Source organism: Temnothorax nylanderi, unplaced genomic scaffold (genome assembly GCF_030848795.1).
Source record: "Temnothorax nylanderi isolate EJ_2023f unplaced genomic scaffold, tnyl_v1.0 TNYL_tig1099_pilon, whole genome shotgun sequence".
In the NCBI taxonomy this organism is placed as follows: domain Eukaryota; kingdom Metazoa; phylum Arthropoda; class Insecta; order Hymenoptera; family Formicidae; genus Temnothorax; species Temnothorax nylanderi.
The window spans coordinates 2,042-20,694 of record NW_027250161.1 but is presented as its reverse complement, the minus strand read 5'-3'; the positions used below and the strand labels follow the sequence as shown (position 1 = coordinate 20,694).

Sequence of the window (18,653 nt, the reverse complement as noted above, 5' to 3'; positions counted from 1 at the left end):
AGAAGTGGGCGACCAAACAGACGTTGGACGATACAGGGACAGAACTGACGGACGAAGAGGGCTTGGTGGGTGATCCGCTTCAGCGTACGTTCCCACGTAGTGGGAAGTTGGCTAGGAGCCCGCCTGGCTCCCAAACACCCGCAAGGTACGCACAGAGTGAGTCGGGTGGGGCAGTAGGAGGGGATATGGCCCGGGGGACCAATCTGCTGCGGGCAAAATCGGTCCTGCCCCTGCTGGGCGATCATGAGGGCGAGGTCGATAGTGAATCTAGCGATGATGAGGTGTTCGTGCGGGATGGGGCGGCTAATAGAGAGGAGTTGGCTGCTGCCGCGATGCACGACATCCGGCTTAAGCTAGAGGGCATTTTGTCGGATTCCAATGCCAAAATTAATAAGTCGGCGGCGCAGAAGGTAGCTGCATTATTCAGCGAGACCAGTAAGCTGATGATGCAGCTTGGTTGCGAGAACTCGTTTCTGAGGGGCCGTCTGGCGGAGAGGGCGGAAATGAGCCGTGCACCACCGGTGGCACTGCCGCCGCCTGCAACTTTTGCGAAGGCGGTCGGTAGACGTGAACCTGGTTATGGAACCGGTTCGGGAGTTGCTGCGACATCGGCAACTAAGAGGGGAAACGGACCGCGAGATAGGGATTGCTCGGTCGTTGTGGCAAGCGGTGCTGATAAGGCTAGATCAGTTGATGAGATCAAAAGGACGCTACTGAAGGTAATAGACCCAGTAGCGTCAAATATAAGAGTTAGGAATGTAAGGAAAGCTGGGGATGGTAGGGTGATGATACAAGCGCACTCGAAGGCGGATGCGGACAAAATAGTTGTCAATCAGGCAATCAAGGAAAAGGGTCTTACGGCGGCCCGTCCGGCTGCTAGGAGACCGCGTATAATACTGTACGATGTGCCTAGTGATATGGGAGTCGATGGTGTCAGACGTGCAATATCTAGACAGAACCTTCAACTCTTGCATGGGGTAGAAGCAAAGGCCTATGATGAGGAATGCGTATTCCGATTTAAGCTAGGTAAAGGGAATGAGGAAACTGTTAACTGGGTGTTGGAGGTGACACCCCCATATGCGTGGGAGGTTTATGAAAGCGTCAAGAATATATATGGGTTGGCGAAGCTGCAGGGTCGCCGAATTTACAGCACCGACCAGGTGCTTTAGGTGCCTTGACTTAGGTCACGTTGCGAGGCACTGTAGGGCAACGGAAGAAGTATGCTCCCACTGTGGTCAGGGGGGTCATCGGCGGGATAGATGCCCAAATACAGCTGGGCCGAAAGTGTGTGCCGTCTGTAAAAGGCGAGGGCGGCCGGCTAGCCATGCGGTGGGCGATAGGGGGTGTCCCTCGCGATAGCAAGGGAGAGGCACGCTGGCACCATCGATGGCTAGGCAGAACTCGCAGGGTGTCTCGGGTATGAATGTGGTGCAGTGTAACTGTCAAAGAGCGTATGCGGTTATGTGTGACCTGGGTGAAATGTTGTGTGAACGCCGAGTGAGTGTGGCACTGCTGCAGGAACCATGTGTGAAGGATGGAAGGGTAGTTGGGCTCCCGCTAAGGATGGATGTGATTGCGAATGAGAGCGAATGTGTCAAAGCAGCAGTGGTGGTGAATGATCCCAATCTCGATGTGATGTGTGTTAGGGAGTGCACGGACGAGTTTGGCGTGTGCGTGTGGCTGAAGGGAGACTTCGGCGAAATATATGTGGTGTCCGTGTACTGCCGGTTCGGTGAGGACATCGAGCCGTATCTGGCGTACATGGACAGGGTGCGAATGGCAACCAGAGGAAAGCGCGTGTTGGTGGGTATGGATGCGAACGCCGTCTCTCCCTTATGGTACAGTAAGGGTAGGGGCGGCAGCAGAGAAAGTGAAATGCGTGGCAGAATGCTTGAGGAGTGGATTGTTGCAAATGGCATAATTGTGTTGATTGAGCCGAGCGAGAGTTACACGTTTAGCGGACTCAATGGGGAAAGCGACATAGATGTGACTCGCGTGAGCGATGTGTCTTGGGGGTGCCAGTTCGAACGGGAGGTCAAGAATGACTGGAGTATCAGCGACCATAATGTGTTGCTGATACGTATGACTTATGGTGAGAATACTGAGCAAATGGAAGGTGTGCGTAGGTGGGTGTGCAAAGACGTGGACTGGGAAGGATATATGAGCGATCTGGTGGAGTATGCGTCCGAGGATGGTGTGGATACGATGGATGACAGGAACGCCGATAGTCTGGCGGAGCGCGTCACATCATGGATCCTGAGAGCAAATGATAACAGAATGAAAAGGAGAGTGTGTGGGTCTGCGAGGAAGCTTGTGTGGTGGACGGATGAATTGGAGCGTATGAAGAGGGATGTAAGGAAGTGTAGGCGAGCCTACCAGCGAATGCGAGGGAGAGATAGGAACCGAGTGGAAGGTTGTTTAAATGTGTACAAGCGTACTCTGCGAGAGTACAAGAGAATGATATGGAGAGTGAAAGAGGAGAACTGTAGACAGTTCGTGAGTGAGAAGGGAAATCGGGATCCGTGGGGTGACGTGTACAAAGTGTGTATGGGAAAGTATGGACGAGATAGATTGAGTGCCATAAAGGTGGGCGACAGGACAACGAGTACGTGGAGAGAGAGTGTGAATGTGCTGCTGGATCGCTTCTTCCCAGCCGCGGGAATGAAAGATGTGCGAATGGTAGATAGAGAAACTGTTGAAAGGTCGTTTGAATGGGATGAAGTGAATGTAGCAATGAAAGCGATGAAAGTGGGTAAGGCACCTGGGTTGGATGGAATAACCGTGGAAATGCTACGTGCGGTCTGGCGTGCAATTCCGGGATGGTTGAAGAGAGTATATGATGTGTGTCTGAGCACCAATCGCTTTCCTACGGTGTGGAAGAGAGCGAGAGTGATCGTTTTGTTGAAGTCCCCAGAGAAAGTGCGGTCGGACCCTGGGTCATACAGACCGATCTGCCTGTTGTCTGTGCTTGGGAAATTGTTAGAGCGACTGATAATGAACAGGCTTGAGCAACTGATGAATGGTAGAATGTGTGAGGCACAGCACGGGTTCGTGAAGGGGCGTTCGACCGAGAGTGCGTGGAATAGCGTGCGTGAGTGCGTGAGTGGGTCCGTGCACAAGTATGTGTTGGGGATTTTTGTGGACTTCCAGGGTGCCTTTGACAACCTGGAATGGCCTTGTGTGCTTGAGAGATTGCGTGAGGAAGGATGCGAGGAGATTGGGTTGTGGGAGAGTTATTTTGATGAAAGATTGGCCTGTATGATGGGAATGAATGACGAAGTGTGGAAGAGAGTTCGGCGGGGTGCGCCGCAGGGGTCCATCGGCGGCCCAATTATTTGGGACCTGCAGATGGACAAGCTCCTGTGGGAGCTCCGCCGACGAGGATGTATGGCAACGGCGTATGCCGATGATCTGTTCGTGCCTGTCGAAGGACAGAGCCAAGCAGATCTGGAGAGAATGGGGAACGAGTGGATGAGAATAGTGAGTGAATGGGGTGCAAGTGTCGGAGTGAAAGTTTCAGAGAGCAAAACAGTAATGATGCTCCTGAAAGGAAGTCTGTCTGAGGCGAGACACCCGAGCGTTAGTGTGAATGGGAAGCATGTGAGGTATGTGAAGTGTGTGAGGTATCTGGGTGTATGGGTGAGCGAGCGAATGAATTTTAAGCCGCACCTAGAGTGTATGAGACAAAAGTGTGTGAGTGTGGTGGGTAAATTGAGGCGAGTGATGAGGAGCGAATGGGGGATGCGAAAGAGAGCGTGGCGAGTGATTTACAAAGGATTGTTTGCTGCGTGTGTGATGTATGGTGCGAGCGTGTGGTACGAGGCCATGGAGTATGGGTATGCGCGAGAGGCGATAAACAGGTGCCAGAGAGTGGCGATGAGCGCCTGTTTGAATGTTTGCAGAACGGTCTCCACGGAGGCCATGCAAGTGTTGGTGGGTGGCCTTCCGTGGGACCTGGAATGTGTGAGAAGAGGATTGAATGCGAGGATAAAGAATGGATGGGAATTGGGCGTGAACGATGTTATGAGTGAGCAGGAAATGAGTGAGAGAGGTATGGAAGATAGCATGCAACTGGTGAGTGATAGGCTGTATGAGAGATGGCAGAGTAGATGGGACAACAGTGCGAAAGGACGTGTGACACATGGCTTCGTACGGAGTGTGAGGTTTGCCGAGGCGTGCCTGGGATTTGAGCCGAGCTTATGGCTCGGCTATATCCTGACGGGTCATGGCAGTCTGAATGAGTTTTTGTATAAAAGGGGATTGTCTAAGACTGAAAGTTGTGCGTGTGGTGCTGAGTGCGAGGATTGGAAGCATGTGCTGGTTGAATGTGAAATGTATGAGGATGTTAGGAACCTGGACGAATGGGGAGTCAGTGTGAGTGAGGACGGCAGAGTGGATGTGAGCGAAGTGTTGGAGCGCAAGGAAAGATACGAGAGTCTGAGCAGGTTTGCGGCATGTGTGTTTCAGAGAAGAATGAGTGGGAATGTGTGAAGTGTGCGTGATGAGTGTGGCGTACCAGTGCCAGGGTCTGCAGGAGACCCAACTGGGAGTAGTCTCGGCTACGAAGATCCGACCAGTGATCTAGACTGGTACCACGGGGACCGGTGGCCCAGGGAGCTCGCTCCCGCCGGTCGCGGGTAGGACCATCGTGGTGGCAGTGGTTTACAGCCAAATGCTGGTTAGGATACCCGAGTCCCGCACTTGGGTGTCCGACGGGTGAGCTGCGTCCCAACAGCTCGGGTACCAGCCTGCACAGCTGGTAGAGCGTGGATAGTCGCTCGCCCCAACCAGTGGGTTGCTGCAAGACCCTGTAATCCTGCAGCGCACTGGTAGTACTGGACTTCGGTCGGTACGCGCTGATTGGGCGTATCCCAATCCCACGCCCATGGGGGCCGTGTGGATTAGGCTCTACGAGCAGGTGCCGCACGTTAAACTAAAACGACATTCTGTCCCTATCTACTATCTAGCGAAACCACTGCCAAGGGAACGGGCTTGGAAAAATTAGCGGGGAAAGAAAACCCTGTTGAGCTTGACCCTAGTCTGGCACTGTAAGGAGACATGAGAGGTGTAGCATAAGTGGGAGATGGCAACATTGCCGGTGAAATACCACTACTTTCATCGCTCCGATGAACGATGAAATCATATATATATAAGGGTCGGACTCAAATAGCTTCGGAGATATACCCGGGAAAAAAAGATTATATATAATTATACATAATTATATATAAATATATATGATTATATATGATTATATATGAATTTTGTCTCTATATATGAAATTATATATGGGTCCATATATGATTATATATAGACATATATAATTTCAAATATAACTAGATATGAACAGGACTTCCGTTTCCGGTGCGATAGACGGTGACACGCAGTGGTTAGGCGAGTTCTTTTGGGCAGGTTGTGAGAGCATAGGAGAGTGTTGGTGGAGGTGTGAGAGTGAGAGGGAGAGAGTGGAGGAGCGAGAGTGTGTGTGGAAGTGGAGGGAAGGTGTGAGTGAGAAGGATAGAGGAGGAAAAGGGTTCAGAAAGCGTGCGTGAGAGCGGGTCGGGCAGGGAGCACGCGAAGCGCTAAGAGGGGAAGCGTCGAGTGGAAAGCGGCCGCGGGCGAGGAGTGCGTGAAGTATAGACGGCGCGCAGGGCGGTGAAAGAGACGGGCCGGGGAGATAGAGTATAAGAAGGGAGTCGGCCTAGAGAGAATGATTGGGAGGATAGGGTATGATGATGGGGGGGCGGGGGCGCAGAGAGCAAGAAGCGGGAGCGTCAGCAGTGTCGGGAGCGCTGGGAGCGTCGGGAAAGCAGAGGACAAAAAGAGGAAAAGAGAAAACGTAGAAATGCAAGAGAGAGGGGGGAGAAGGATGACAGAGATAGTAAGAAGCCTCCCAAGACTCGGCTGGGGGGAAAAGGAAAAAAGCGAGTGGAGGGAGGATATGAAGAAGTGGAGGGAAGAAGTAAAAGAGGTGATGCATGAATTGAGGGAGGTGAAAGGGTGGAGGGGGGATTTGAGACAGATGATGGAAGAGATGAAGGAGGGGCTCAGAGAACAGGGGAGGCTGATGAGGGGGGAGGTGGAGGAGTTGAGAAGAGAGTGTAGGGAGCGAGAGGAGAAATGGAACGAAGAGAAGGAGAAGTTGGTGAGTTGCATAAAAGGGCTGGAAAGGAAGGTAGAGGAGCTGGAAAGAAATAAGGAGGGGGAGGAAAGGGGGAGGGTATTGGGGGAGGGAAAAGGAGGGAAGGTGGGGGTCAAAGTAACAGAGTTGGAGAGGAGGATGGAAAGGAAGGAGCGTGAAGAGAGAAGAAAAAATGTGATAATTAGAGCGTTAGAGGTTAAAAAAGGAAAGAGGGGGAGGCGGTGGAGGAGGTGTTAAACGTCATAGGGGTGAGAGGAAATATAGAGGTGGTCAAGAGAGTGGGGGGGATAAAGAGAAGGACAGAGAGATGGTGCTGGTAAGGATGAAGAGTGAGGAGCAGAGAAAAGAAATTATGAAGAGAAAGAGAGAGCTGAAGGGAAGGAAAGAGAGGATTTTGGAAGACTGAACATGGAAAGAGAGAAAAATGAGGTGGAGGTTAGAGGAAATCGCGAGAAAGGAGGAGAGAAGAGGAAGAAGGGTGAGAATAGGATATGGAAGGTTATGGATAGATGAGCAACGCTGGAAATGAGACGAGGAAGAGGAGGTTTTGAGGGATGGGAGAGGAGAACAAAGAAGAGAGGAGGAGGGGGGAGAGAAAAGGGGGGAACAGAATAGTACCGCCACAATGTTTGATGTTCTCCAGGTGGAAAACCAGCCAGAGGAGGAAGCGTGCGCCGTTCTGGGCGCATTAGACAGCCAGAATTGTACTTATGGCAAGGGATATATAAGACAGGCGCTGTACGCGTGCAGGACGTGCTGCTCAAACAAGGTCCGAGCCGCTGTGTGCTTGGCGTGCAGCTTGCACTGTCACGAGGGACATGAGCTTGTGGAGCTGTATACAAAGCAGCACTTCAGGTGCGACTGTGGAAATACCAGGTTCGATGGCAAGCAGTGCAATCTGGAGAAGTTCAAGTCCGCTACCAATGCGGAGAATAAGTACAATCAGAATAAGAGAATGGAGGGAGGGGAGGAGAGAAGAAGAAAGGGGGAGAGAGAGAAAAGGAGGGAGTGGAGCGTGGCTTTTTGGAACGTGGCCGGGCTAGAGAACAAGGATAAGGAGTTCTGAACAGGGTTGAAGGATTGGGATGTGATGGTGCTGTTGGAAACATGGTTGGATGATAGAGGGTGGAAAAGAGTGAAGGAGAGACTACCGGGAGGGTATGAATGGGGAATGCAAGCAGCGAGGAGAAAGAATAAGAAGGGAAGAGCGATGGGGGGAATGGTCATGGGTATAAAGAAGGAGTTGGTGGAGAAGGAGAAAGGGATAGCGGGGGCGGGAGAGGGGATCATGACGGGCAAGGTAAGGGTGGGGGAGGAGAGATGGAGGATAGTGGGAGTTTACGCAGGAGAGGGCATGGAGAAGGCGCTGAGGGGGCTGGAACGGTGGGTAGAGGACAGGGAGGCAGGAGTCAGAGTGCTGATAGGGGGGACTTCAACGCGAGGACAGGGGAGGAAAGGGGAGAATTGGAAGGGGAGGAGGTAGAGGAAGGGAGAAGGGGGCAAGGAAAGAGACGGTCAAAGGACCGGATTATAAATAGGGAGGGTAGGCTGATGTTGGAGTTCCTGGGGGAAAGAGGGTGGTGCATCTTCAACGGGAACATAAGGGGAGACGAAGAGGGAGAGTTTACATATACTGGGGGAAGGGGATGCACACAGTGATAGATTATGTAATTGGGGAGGGAGAGGTAAAAGATAAAGTGGAAAGGATGAGGATAGGGGACAGGGTGGACTCTGACCATCAACCGGTAGAGGTATGGCTAAAAGGGGAGTGGGTGGGAGGGAAGGGGGGCAAAGGAGGTGAAAAGATTTGGAGGGGTGTATGGAATGAAAAAGGGAGAAATAGGTTCAGGCAGAAGTTGGGCGGGGTAGAGTAAGGGGAGAGGGGGCTGGAAGAGGAATAGAAGGAGATGAAGGGGAGGTTGAAGGGGGCAATGAAAGTGAGGAGGAGTTAAATAAGGAGAAAAAGAGGAAAGTGGGCTGGTGGGATGAGGAGTGCCTAGAGAAAAAGAGGGAGGCAAGAAGAGAATTAAGGAGGGGGAGAGGGAAGGGAGGGAAGGGGGAGAAACATAAAAGGAGGAAGCAAGAGTTCAGAGAGATGTGCAAAAGAAAAAAGAAGGAGGAGAATGACAGATGGAAAAAAAAGCGGCGGAAGTAAGTAGAGAAAGGGAAGTGTGGGAAATAGTTAATAGGGAGAGGAAAAAGAGGAAGAAAGTGACGGAAGGGATAGAAATGGCAGAGTGGAAAGAGCATTTTATGAGGTTACTTGGGGGGGGGGGTAGAAGGAAGGGTCGTCAAAGGAGGAGGAGAAATGAGGCGGGAGAGAGAGGGAGGTGAGGAGGAAACAAGTAAGGAGGAAGGGTCTTAAAGAAAATGAAGGAGGGAAAGGCGGCGGGGGTAGACGGTATTCCGAGCGAGGTGTGAAAGCACGGAGGAGAAGAGTTGTAGGAGTGGGTGAGAGGGTTTTGCAACAAAGTCTGGAGGGGAGGAGAGTAGCCGGAGAGCTGGAAGGAGGGGGTGATTGTGCCCATAGTGAAGAAGGGGGAAGGGGAGAGGGTAGAAGACTATAGGGGGGTTACCCTGCTATCCACCTTATACAAGGTGTACGTGGCGGTGTTAGCAGAAAGGCTGAGGGAGGAGGTGGGGCACAAGGGGATCATCCCGCCGAATCAAACGGGATTCAGGAAGGGGATGGGGACAGTGGACAACATCTATGTGCTTAACTACCTAGTGAATAGACAACTGGGAAGGAAGGGGGGAAAGGTGGTGGCGTTGTTTGTGGATTTAACCTTCCTATACCCGCGCATTGGTCTGTCAGACCGACGATATACGTTTGCCTTGTTTTTTTTTAAATGGAAAACGCTGGCGCTTTGGGCTCCTTGGTAGCTGCATGGTTCGTGGTTAACTTCAAATCAGTGCAACGCGAGCGTTCGCGCATACAACGCGTGTATGGAACCTGCTATTATGATATGCTCCGATTGCCATGAAGAGGCATCTGAGGCGATTTAGATTGTTTCTTTTTTTTAATTTTATATATTGTTCTTTGAAATTTCAGAGTTTCTTTTAGTTTAATATAATAAGAAGTATATTTTCGTTCAAGTTTTTGTAGCTCTTAAGAATATTGTAATTTTCCAAAGGCTGTAATGAAAGACTGTTAGTCGCCAATAAAAGTAAATATTTTCTATAAACCTTTGTTTGATATATTTTTACACATTTCCATCTGATAGTAAACTTGATTTTATGATGATATTTTACTAAATAACGTACTAAAATGGCCCTAGCACTTTCGGTCTCACACACCATGCGCGGGTATATGTGTTACACTATTTGACGCGGGTATAGGAAGGTTAAAGGCGGCTTTTGACTCGGTGGATAGGGAGGTGTTGATTGAGGCGCTGAGGGAAAAGGGGGTTAGGGAGGGGCTGGTTGAGAGGATAGAGGAAGTGTTGAGAGAGACGAGAAGTAGGGTTAGAGTGGGAAAGGAGCTGGGTGAGAGTTTTTGGACAGCAAGAGGGGTAAAGCAGGGGTGTCCGCTAAGCCCGCTTCTATTCATTATACTGTTGGCTGACTTGGAGGAGGAGATGAAGAGAGTAAAGTGGGGTGGGATCAGGCTGAGAGAAGAAAGGGTGTATGACTTGGAATTTGCGGATGACATGGTGCTGCTGGCGGAGGGGGAGGATGAAATGAGAAGTATGATGGAGAGGCTGGAGAGGTATTTGGATAGGAAGAGGTTGGAACTGAACGCGGAGAAAACCAAGATTATGAGATTTAGAAGAGGAGGAGGAAGGATGGGGAAAAAGGATTGGTGGTGGAAAGGAAGAAAAGTGGAGGAGGTGAAGGAGTTCCGATACCTTGGGTATACGCTACAAAGGAATGGAGGGCAAGAGGCGCACGTGAAAGATAGGGTTAAAAAGGCGGCGGCGGTAATGGGGCAAGTGTGGGGGATAGGGAAGAGGAGGTTCGGGAAGGATTGGGGGAGAAGGCTTTGGCTATTTGATAAGCTGGTGTGGACGGTAATGGGGTATGGGGTGGAAATATGGGGTTGGGAAGAGAGAGAGGGGATAGAGAGGCTAGAGGAAAGATATTTGAGATGGGTGTTAGGAGTAGATAGGAGGACGCCGGGGTACTTGGTGAGGGAGGAGATGCAGAGAGAAAAATTAAGAGGTAGGGCGGGCAGGAGGGCGTGGGGGTTCGAAAGGAGGCTGGAGGAGGGAGGAGGAAGCGAGCTGGCGAGAAGGTGTTGGGAGGAGGTGAAGGAAAGAACGGGGAAGAGAGGGGGAATCTCGAGTTGGGAAGAAAGTAGGAGGAAGTTTCTGAGCGATAGAGGCTTGTAGGAAGAGGGAGAGGGGGAGAAAGGGGGGAGGAAGAGACACGACTAGAGGAGATGGTGAGGTGGGAAAGAGAGGTGCAAAGAGCAGAAAGATGGGAGAGAATAAGGGAGTCGAGGTACAACAAATGGTACAAGGAGGTAAACGAGGAGGGGATACCGGAGTACCTAAAAAAAAGTGGGGGGAAAGTAGATGGAGCAGGATAGCGAGGATTAGGTTGGGGAACGAAATGAGGGAGGGCAGATATTGGGAGGAGGAGGAGAAAAGGATATGCATATTGTGCGAAGAAGAAGAGGAGACGTGGGAGCATGCGCGGGAGCGTTGTAGGGACTGTGATGAAGGGGAGGAGAGTTGGCAGGAGGCGAGGAGATGGGTGCTGGGAGAGGGGAGAGAGGGGGAAGAGTGGATGAAGGAGATCGAGAAGGAGAGGAACAGGAAGGGGTATGTGGAAGGGCTGGGAGGAGGGGAGGAGGGAGGTATGAGTGAGGAGGGAATGAGAGAGAATGAATGAAAAAATGAATGAATGAATGAGTGGTATGCCGAAGAGAGGGGTGTGGAAGTGGCGTAAAGGGAAAATGAAAAGCAAGAGAAAACGGAAGTCTTTTTTGCGGAGAGGTGTGTGTGTGCGCGGCGGGTGTGGGTGTGGGCGGATGCAGAGGCAGAAGCTCATAACCACACCATAAGGTTAAGTAGGTTTAAGGGGATCCTAAATTGACCCAAATTACCGACAATTGCTGGGAGGGGTCCAACTTTGAGTAGACTGCACAAAACTTAAAAAAATTTATGTACAATTGAAATACGCACGAAAACACGCGAGTGTTAATTTCAAGACAAAAATAAAAAAAATTAAAAAAATACATTTTTGAGCTGTCACCTACCGTAAACGTTTGCTTAATACAGGAGTTGTACAGTTTATATGTACAAAATAAGATACACGCGTCATTCGTATAATGTGAACAAAGAATACCGTACATGAAAAACTAAAATTAATAACGTAACAAAAAAGTTTGAGCCTTCGCTACTATTTTGTGCAAAAGCACATTCAGATTGATAGGATAAGCAGTATTGCGTGTAGCAAGAGATGGCGCAGCGATCGAACAAAGACAGATTACTATAGTTAAACAAGGACAGATATAGAGAAAACAGGATTAGAAATGTTGACATTACCGACGTCGAGGAAGTTCGGCCTTCGCATTAGGATCCCCTTAAGTAGACTAAGTAGGTTAAGAGGAAGTGTAAATTATGTATGCGGATAAGAGAGGAGTTGGCTTGTAAAGGTTTGGGACCGTTCCTTAAGAAACGCCTTTTAAACCCTGCGGGGAAAAAAATAAACGATATACATACATGCATACAACTTGATATGAACAATAGATCATATATGCACTCATATATGGATCCATATAAGATTCATATGGAAGTATATATAACCCTATATGATTATATAATATCATTATATATGTTTATATATAATTATATATAATCATATATAATTATATATAATTATATATGATCATATAGAGACAAAATTCATATATAATCATATATATTTATATATAATTATTAGGTGTACAACTTAGTTCGGTCCGTTTTCAAAAGATGGCTCTAGGTGCTATAAATGGTTGACGGCGACAGCTGATTTTTGCTGTATCGTAAAGTGTCAACATCTGTCAACCAAATATTGTTTACAAGCCTTTGAGTTTTGCACAACAAGTTTAATTTTTACTGCGTTGAAAATGTCGAGTTTCGTTCCAAATAAGCATCATTTGCGGGAAGTTTTGATTTTCTGTTTCAATTGGAAGAAAAGTGCAGCTGAAGCGCATCGAATGCTTGTGGAAGTGTATGATGAATCTGCAACATCGGATAAATCTTGCAGAGAATGGTTTCGACGATTTAAAAGTGGTGATTTTAGTGTTGAAGACAAAGAGCGTTTGGGTCAACCAAAAAAGTTTGAAGATAAAGAATTAAAAACATTACTCGATCAAGATTCGTGTCAAACGCAAGAAGAGCTCGCAAAAACATTGGAAGTTACTCAACAAGCTATTTCAAAACGACTCAAAGCCGCGGGATACATCCAAAAGCAAGGAAATTGGGTCCCATATGAATTGAAACCGAGAGATATCGAACGACGATTTTGCATGTCCGAAATGTTGCTTGAACGGTACAAAAAGAAGTTTTTTCTGCATCAAATCATTACCGGGGACGAAAAATGGATTCACTATGACAACCCGAAACGCAAAAAATCGTATGTAAAGCCCGGCCAACCGGGAACATCAACGCCGAAGCCGAATATCCATGGTGCCAAGATAATGCTCTGTATTTGGTGGGATCAGAAGGGTGTGATCCACTATGAGCTGCTAAAACCTGGTCAAACCATCACGGGAGACTTCTACAGGCAACAATTGATCTGTTTAAAGCGAGCTATAGCCGAAAAACGTCCAGAATATGTGACCAGACACGAATCCATAATCTTTCACCATGACAACGCTCGGCCTCATGTTGCTGTTCCGGTTAAAAACTATTTGGAAAATATTGGATGGGAAGTTCTGGCTCACCCGCCTTATAGCCCAGACCTTGCCCCTTCCGACTACCATTTGTTTCGATTGATGCAGAACGCTTTGACTGGAATACGTTTCACTTCAGAACAGGGTATCAAAAATTGGCTCGATTCATTCTTGGCTTCAAAAGATGAACGCTTCTTCCGCGACGGAATCCATAAATTGCCAGAAAGATGGGAAAAAGTAGTGGCTAGCGATGGACAGTACTTTGAATAAGGTATTAATTATCGTTCAAATAAATGCGTTTTTCAAGCAAAAAACGGACCGAATTAAGTTGTACACCCAATATATATAATATTTTTTTCCCGGGTACCCACACACACACACACACACGCGCGCGCGCGCGGAAGTGCAAGGGGGGCTTTCGGACCCCCTCCCGCAACCACTTCCGCCGGCAGGCAGCGTGGACCTCGCTTTACAACTTAAAGTACATGCTAAAGGCTGCGATTCACGCTCACAGCGTTGTATGTTTTCAGCGCTGTGAGCGTGAATCGGACCGCAGCCTTAGCATGGTCTTTAAGTTATAAAGCGAGGTCCACGCTGCCTGCCGGCGGAAGTGGGTCCGGGAGGGGGGCCGAAGGCCTCCCCGCGCGCGCGCGCGCGAGTGTGTGTGTGTGTGTTTCGGCATGTCGAAAAAAATAGGTATAAAAATAGATAAAAAATTGGTAACAAAATGATATGGTACATATTGTTCGGGCTCCCCCGATTGATTATCACTGTCGGAGTCACAACAAAGGTTTTTACCAAGAGAGCCGCAAGAAAATATCAAAATTCGGAAAAGGCCCTATTGTAATAAATAATTACCTCGAAAACAGTGAAATTATCTGTAATAATTCGTGAAAAAAACTGTTATATAATATATATTATAGTTCTTATGTGCGAGAGTGCGCGGATGCGCGATTGATAGCGCGAGGAAGACAAGCACGAGGAGAAGCAGTTCACAAAAAGTCAAAGAGAATAAGTCCAATAAAATATGTATATTACAATAAAGTCTATGATACAATATGTACACAGTTCGTCTGTTTCCAGAAAAGGAAAGGAGCCGTGAAAGCGCGCACAAAAGCTAATACGGCATGCAAAGCAGCGAAAGCGTTTTAACTAGCGGTGATTCTAAGCGGTGTACAAAATAAGCGGTTTCAACTAAACTTGCGGGTGATCTGCGAGCGAGAGCTCTCTCCGTCGAGGCAAGCTCTTTTATAACCGAGCTTTTCCTCGCAATCACCAATTATTTTGAAGCGTTGACGGTGACCTTAGGTCGAAGCGTGCGATAGGCGGCCAAAGGGCCTGACACGCATTGACTCGCACCTGACATGCGCGAGGCACGTATTGTGACGCGTGATTGGCAGTCGGCTGCCTACGTCATTGTAATGTGCCGTCTCGAGACGAAATATAGTTGACGGGCCGTTGACAATTGTTGTTGTTTGTCACGCCGAACATTGTTTATAACGTGGGTTTTTCTATCGCACAAGAACATAAAAACAGCGTTCTGGAAACGTCTTGAAAGTTATCGATTAGCTTGGAAAAGCCCATGTTATAACGCAAACACAAGGAAATTACATATAGGAATAATCATTTTATTGAAACGATGAACTTACGATACAGCGAAGGCACGCGCATTGTGCCTTTTCATTTGACGAGACCAATGCACGCTACGAGGCACTCGTGTTCTCAAACATCTTATAAATAAATATATTAATCGTATTATTTTGCAAACATACCTTATAATTTAAACTGAAAATAATATAATCATATACGAACTTATATAGTCATATAAGATTATATATGATCAGATCAGATATTGCATCTCAAAGTATCCGATAGATGGCATTCGATGGGATCTGTTTCTCGTATTTAAAATTTGACAAACAGTGTTATAAGAACGGTATCAAAAGACATGGCACTGTCTCGCGCTATGGAGCGGCACAATTTTTGTATCAGTTGTATCGTGGAGTCCACTCTTATAATAAAGTGGCACACTTAAAAAATAACATTTGAAAATATATAACAATTTTCTGAAACTTATTTAAATATATATATGGGGCATTCTTTCTCAACGAGAGACCCCCCGCCCCCAAAGTTGGTTTTGACGTAGAGTTCTAATATAACTTAAAATTTAGGTAATTATATCTACTTTTAAATGCAAAGTGGCAAAATAAAAAATTCAAGATGGCCGATCCAATATGGCGGACAATGTACATAAAATTGCTTAAATTCGCTTGAAACTCGTTACTCGGGGGTTTTTGGTGTCGCTGAACACGAATCTGACATAAGATTTTCAAAATTCAAAATGGCGGATCCAATATGGTGGACGATTTTTTAAAATTATATCGAATTCACATGAAAATTTTTACACGGGGGTTTTAAGGTGATTGAATAGAAATGTGACATAAGCTATTCAAAATTGAAACAAAGGCGGATCCAACACAATGTTCCCAAAGCATAATAAATAGCAAGACAAGTTTTCAGTTCAATAAGCAAAGGCAAAGCAATAACAGTTTAGCATATTTATTTTACGCATTATTTTTATAATAATTTTTTTTATAATAATTTTTTTTTATAATAATTTTTTTTTAATGTTTTGACCTATTAACTTTGATATTAAAATAGTTATTGTCATTTTGATTTGTGCTTTAGAGTTAATCATCATCTTGCCTTCTCTGGTTGGACAACCGACTACTCTTACTTTTACAGGATTGAACTTCAGTAGTCTTACCTTTACTGGTTGGATTATGGTATTGTCTTGCCTTTACTGATTGAGCCCTTAACTAGTCATTACTTTGCTGGTTGGACCAGCAACGTGTCTTACTTTTACTAGTTGGAACCTTAACTAGTCTTGCCTTCACTGGCTGAACTTTCATATTGCTTTGCCTTTGCTTATTGGACTGAAAACTTGTCTTGTTATTTATTATGCTTTGGGAACATTGTGTTGGATCCGCCTTTGTTTCAATTTTGAATATCTTATGTCACATTTCTATTCAATCACCTTAAAACCCCCGTGTAAAAATTTTCATGTAAATTCGATATAATTTTAAAAAATCGTCCACCATATTGGATCCGCCATTTTGAATTTTGAAAATCTAATGTCAGATTCGTGTTCAGCGACACCAAAAACCCCCGAGTAATGAGTTTCAAGCGAATTTAAGCAATTTTATGTACATTGTCCGCCATATTGGATCGGCCATCTTGAATTTTTTATTTTGCCATTTTGCATTTAAAAGTAGATATAATTTCCTAAATTTTAAGCCATATTAGAACTCTTTACGTCAAAACCAACTTTGGGGGCGGGGGGTCTCTCGTTGAGAAAGAATGCCCCATATGTATGTCCTTATATATAATCTTATATAATCATATATAACCATATAAGCTCTTATCAGGCCAAAATTCATATATGAGCATATAAGATCGCTTCTTATATGAGCATATAGGACATTATAAGAGATATTTTTATATGTCCTTATATAGGCTACGGTCAACGTGACGCTACAAATGCTTTGGAGCGTTCTTCTTCTCCTTCTTTCTTTATTGAAAGAAAAGAGAAGAGGAATGCTTCGAAGCATTTGTAGCGTCACGTTGACCGTAGCCTATATAATCTTATATAATCATATATGAACATATAAGTTCTTATCAGGCCAAAATACATATATGAGCATATAAGATCGCTTCTTATATGAGCATATAAGACATTATAAGAGATTTTTTTCCCGGGATACCAATCTGCAGTAGATATGATATTGTGATATCAATATTTATAATAAAAAAAAAATAGATCTTGGTCTAATGTTATTTGTCAATAAGAACAACATATACTGTTAAAATGTACAATTATGAACGCATCATACCACATATTGCATTTAGCGTATGTTCACTAAAAAATGGTACTAAATCTTGTACAACTGTGCCTTCTGTATTTTTCAAAGATTTGGTCATGCTATCGCCTTCCTCGATCAAAATCTCAACAAACTGCTGCAATATATTAAAATGAAATGTAGGGGTTAATATTTTCCGTCGTAAATGCCACTTGGCGCCTGAAACATAAACAACATAATGTATAATTGTGAGATAACGATGTGAAACAAATATTGCGGTGAGATATATATATATAGTCCGGACTCAAACCTAGGGGCAAAGTCTGTTGAGGTAATCAAATTACGGAAATGCTGGTCTCACCTTAATCCGGGCCTTTGGCTATCTGTTTATTAATGTGTGCTTTTAATATGAGTTTGTTAGGAAGTGGAGAAATGGCAAAAAATTTTTTTAACCAATTGCTTTATCACATTTTCAAGATAATTAGCTAACCGGTATTGTTCGCTGATCGGTATTACTCCGTTCTCCCCTATACTATTTAAATTTAATAGCAGAGATTTTTTTGTTATCAATGAAATTGGAACTTAAAACAAATTTAATAAAAAACCAAAACAAAAGTCAATATAACATATACCATTATTTATGTTACTAGACATCACAAACGCGCGCTTCGCTATTTAGCTTTAACATTACACACAACTGTCAAAATATACGATGACAGCTACTCATGAAGTAAGCGCAGCGAGAGAACCAATCAGCATCGCGGAAAAGCAAAACCAATAAACTTCGATAGATTTCGAGTATCGACTTTACATGCCTTTTTTAGATATACTAGACACTACAGACGCGCGCTTCGCGCGCGCTATTTAGCTTTAACATTACACATAACTGTCAAAATATACGATGACAGCTGCTCATGAAGTAAGCACAGTGAGAGAACCAATCGGCATCGCGGAAAAGAGGCAACAATAACCGCGATATATTCGAGTATCGACTTTGCACGCCTTTTTTAGAGAGGGATATATAATATGAAAAAAATATTATTATGTTACCTCCACTAGTGAGAAGACCAGTACCGAGCCAAGGAAGTAAACTATCATAAAGAAAACTTTTTTGGATGTGTTTTGTACTGCTTAATATTATCTAAAATTACAGAAGATAAGTTAAACGTTATTTAATTCAGACGCCATTTAAATAATTAATTAAATAATTTTAAAAGTATTTCGAATATTAAGTCATTTCAGATTTTTGACAAAAACAAATATTTTTGCAAAATAAAAAACGTAAAGAAATAAGCATCTTATCGTTAATTTATCAATCTCAAAAAATAAGAGATTAAATTGTTTTTATATTTCATTACCTCTAAATCATCCGGATGACGGATGGATACTACGGGAAGAATAAATTCCCAGAATTTTAAAATGGGATAATACTGGTTAGCTAAGGTAACTAGCTGCTCCCATAGTTCTTCTAAAAAAACATATGTATATAATTATTATGTAAATCGACAGAAATATTATAAATATTTCTCGACAAATATACAATTAACTTTATCAATATATTTAATGTATTTTAGACAGTAAAAAATAATACGTAATTTTAACATTTTTTACATGTCCCAGAAAGTCTACTCTAAATTTTAAGTTAAAATGATCATTCATCGTGTGCTACTTGTTGACAAATTAGAAATGTTAATTAATTGACATTATACTTTACATTTATATTTGTTCTTTTGACTTTATTTTTCAAGTTATATTAACAATATCATGTGTTAATATAGTAGTATTTTACAGATTTTACTTGAATTGTGTGTAATAGAAACATTTAATT

General features: G+C 45.0%; 1 protein-coding gene across 1 annotated transcript in view; it reads right to left on the bottom strand.

Moving 5' to 3' along the window:
* LOC139786653 (cytochrome P450 4C1-like) overlaps nucleotides 1–18,306 on the bottom strand; it is a gene marked incomplete at its 5' end in the record, with an annotated part of 37,193 nt that extends 18,887 nt beyond the window's left edge. The window contains 3 exons of the mRNA XM_071725785.1: nucleotides 16,859–17,044; nucleotides 17,876–17,966; nucleotides 18,184–18,306. Coding sequence (XP_071581886.1) covers nucleotides 16,859–17,044; nucleotides 17,876–17,966; nucleotides 18,184–18,306 — 400 coding nt within the window. The remainder of the gene's footprint in view (nucleotides 1–16,858; nucleotides 17,045–17,875; nucleotides 17,967–18,183) is intronic.
* Nucleotides 18,307–18,653: the final 347 nt, after the last annotated feature.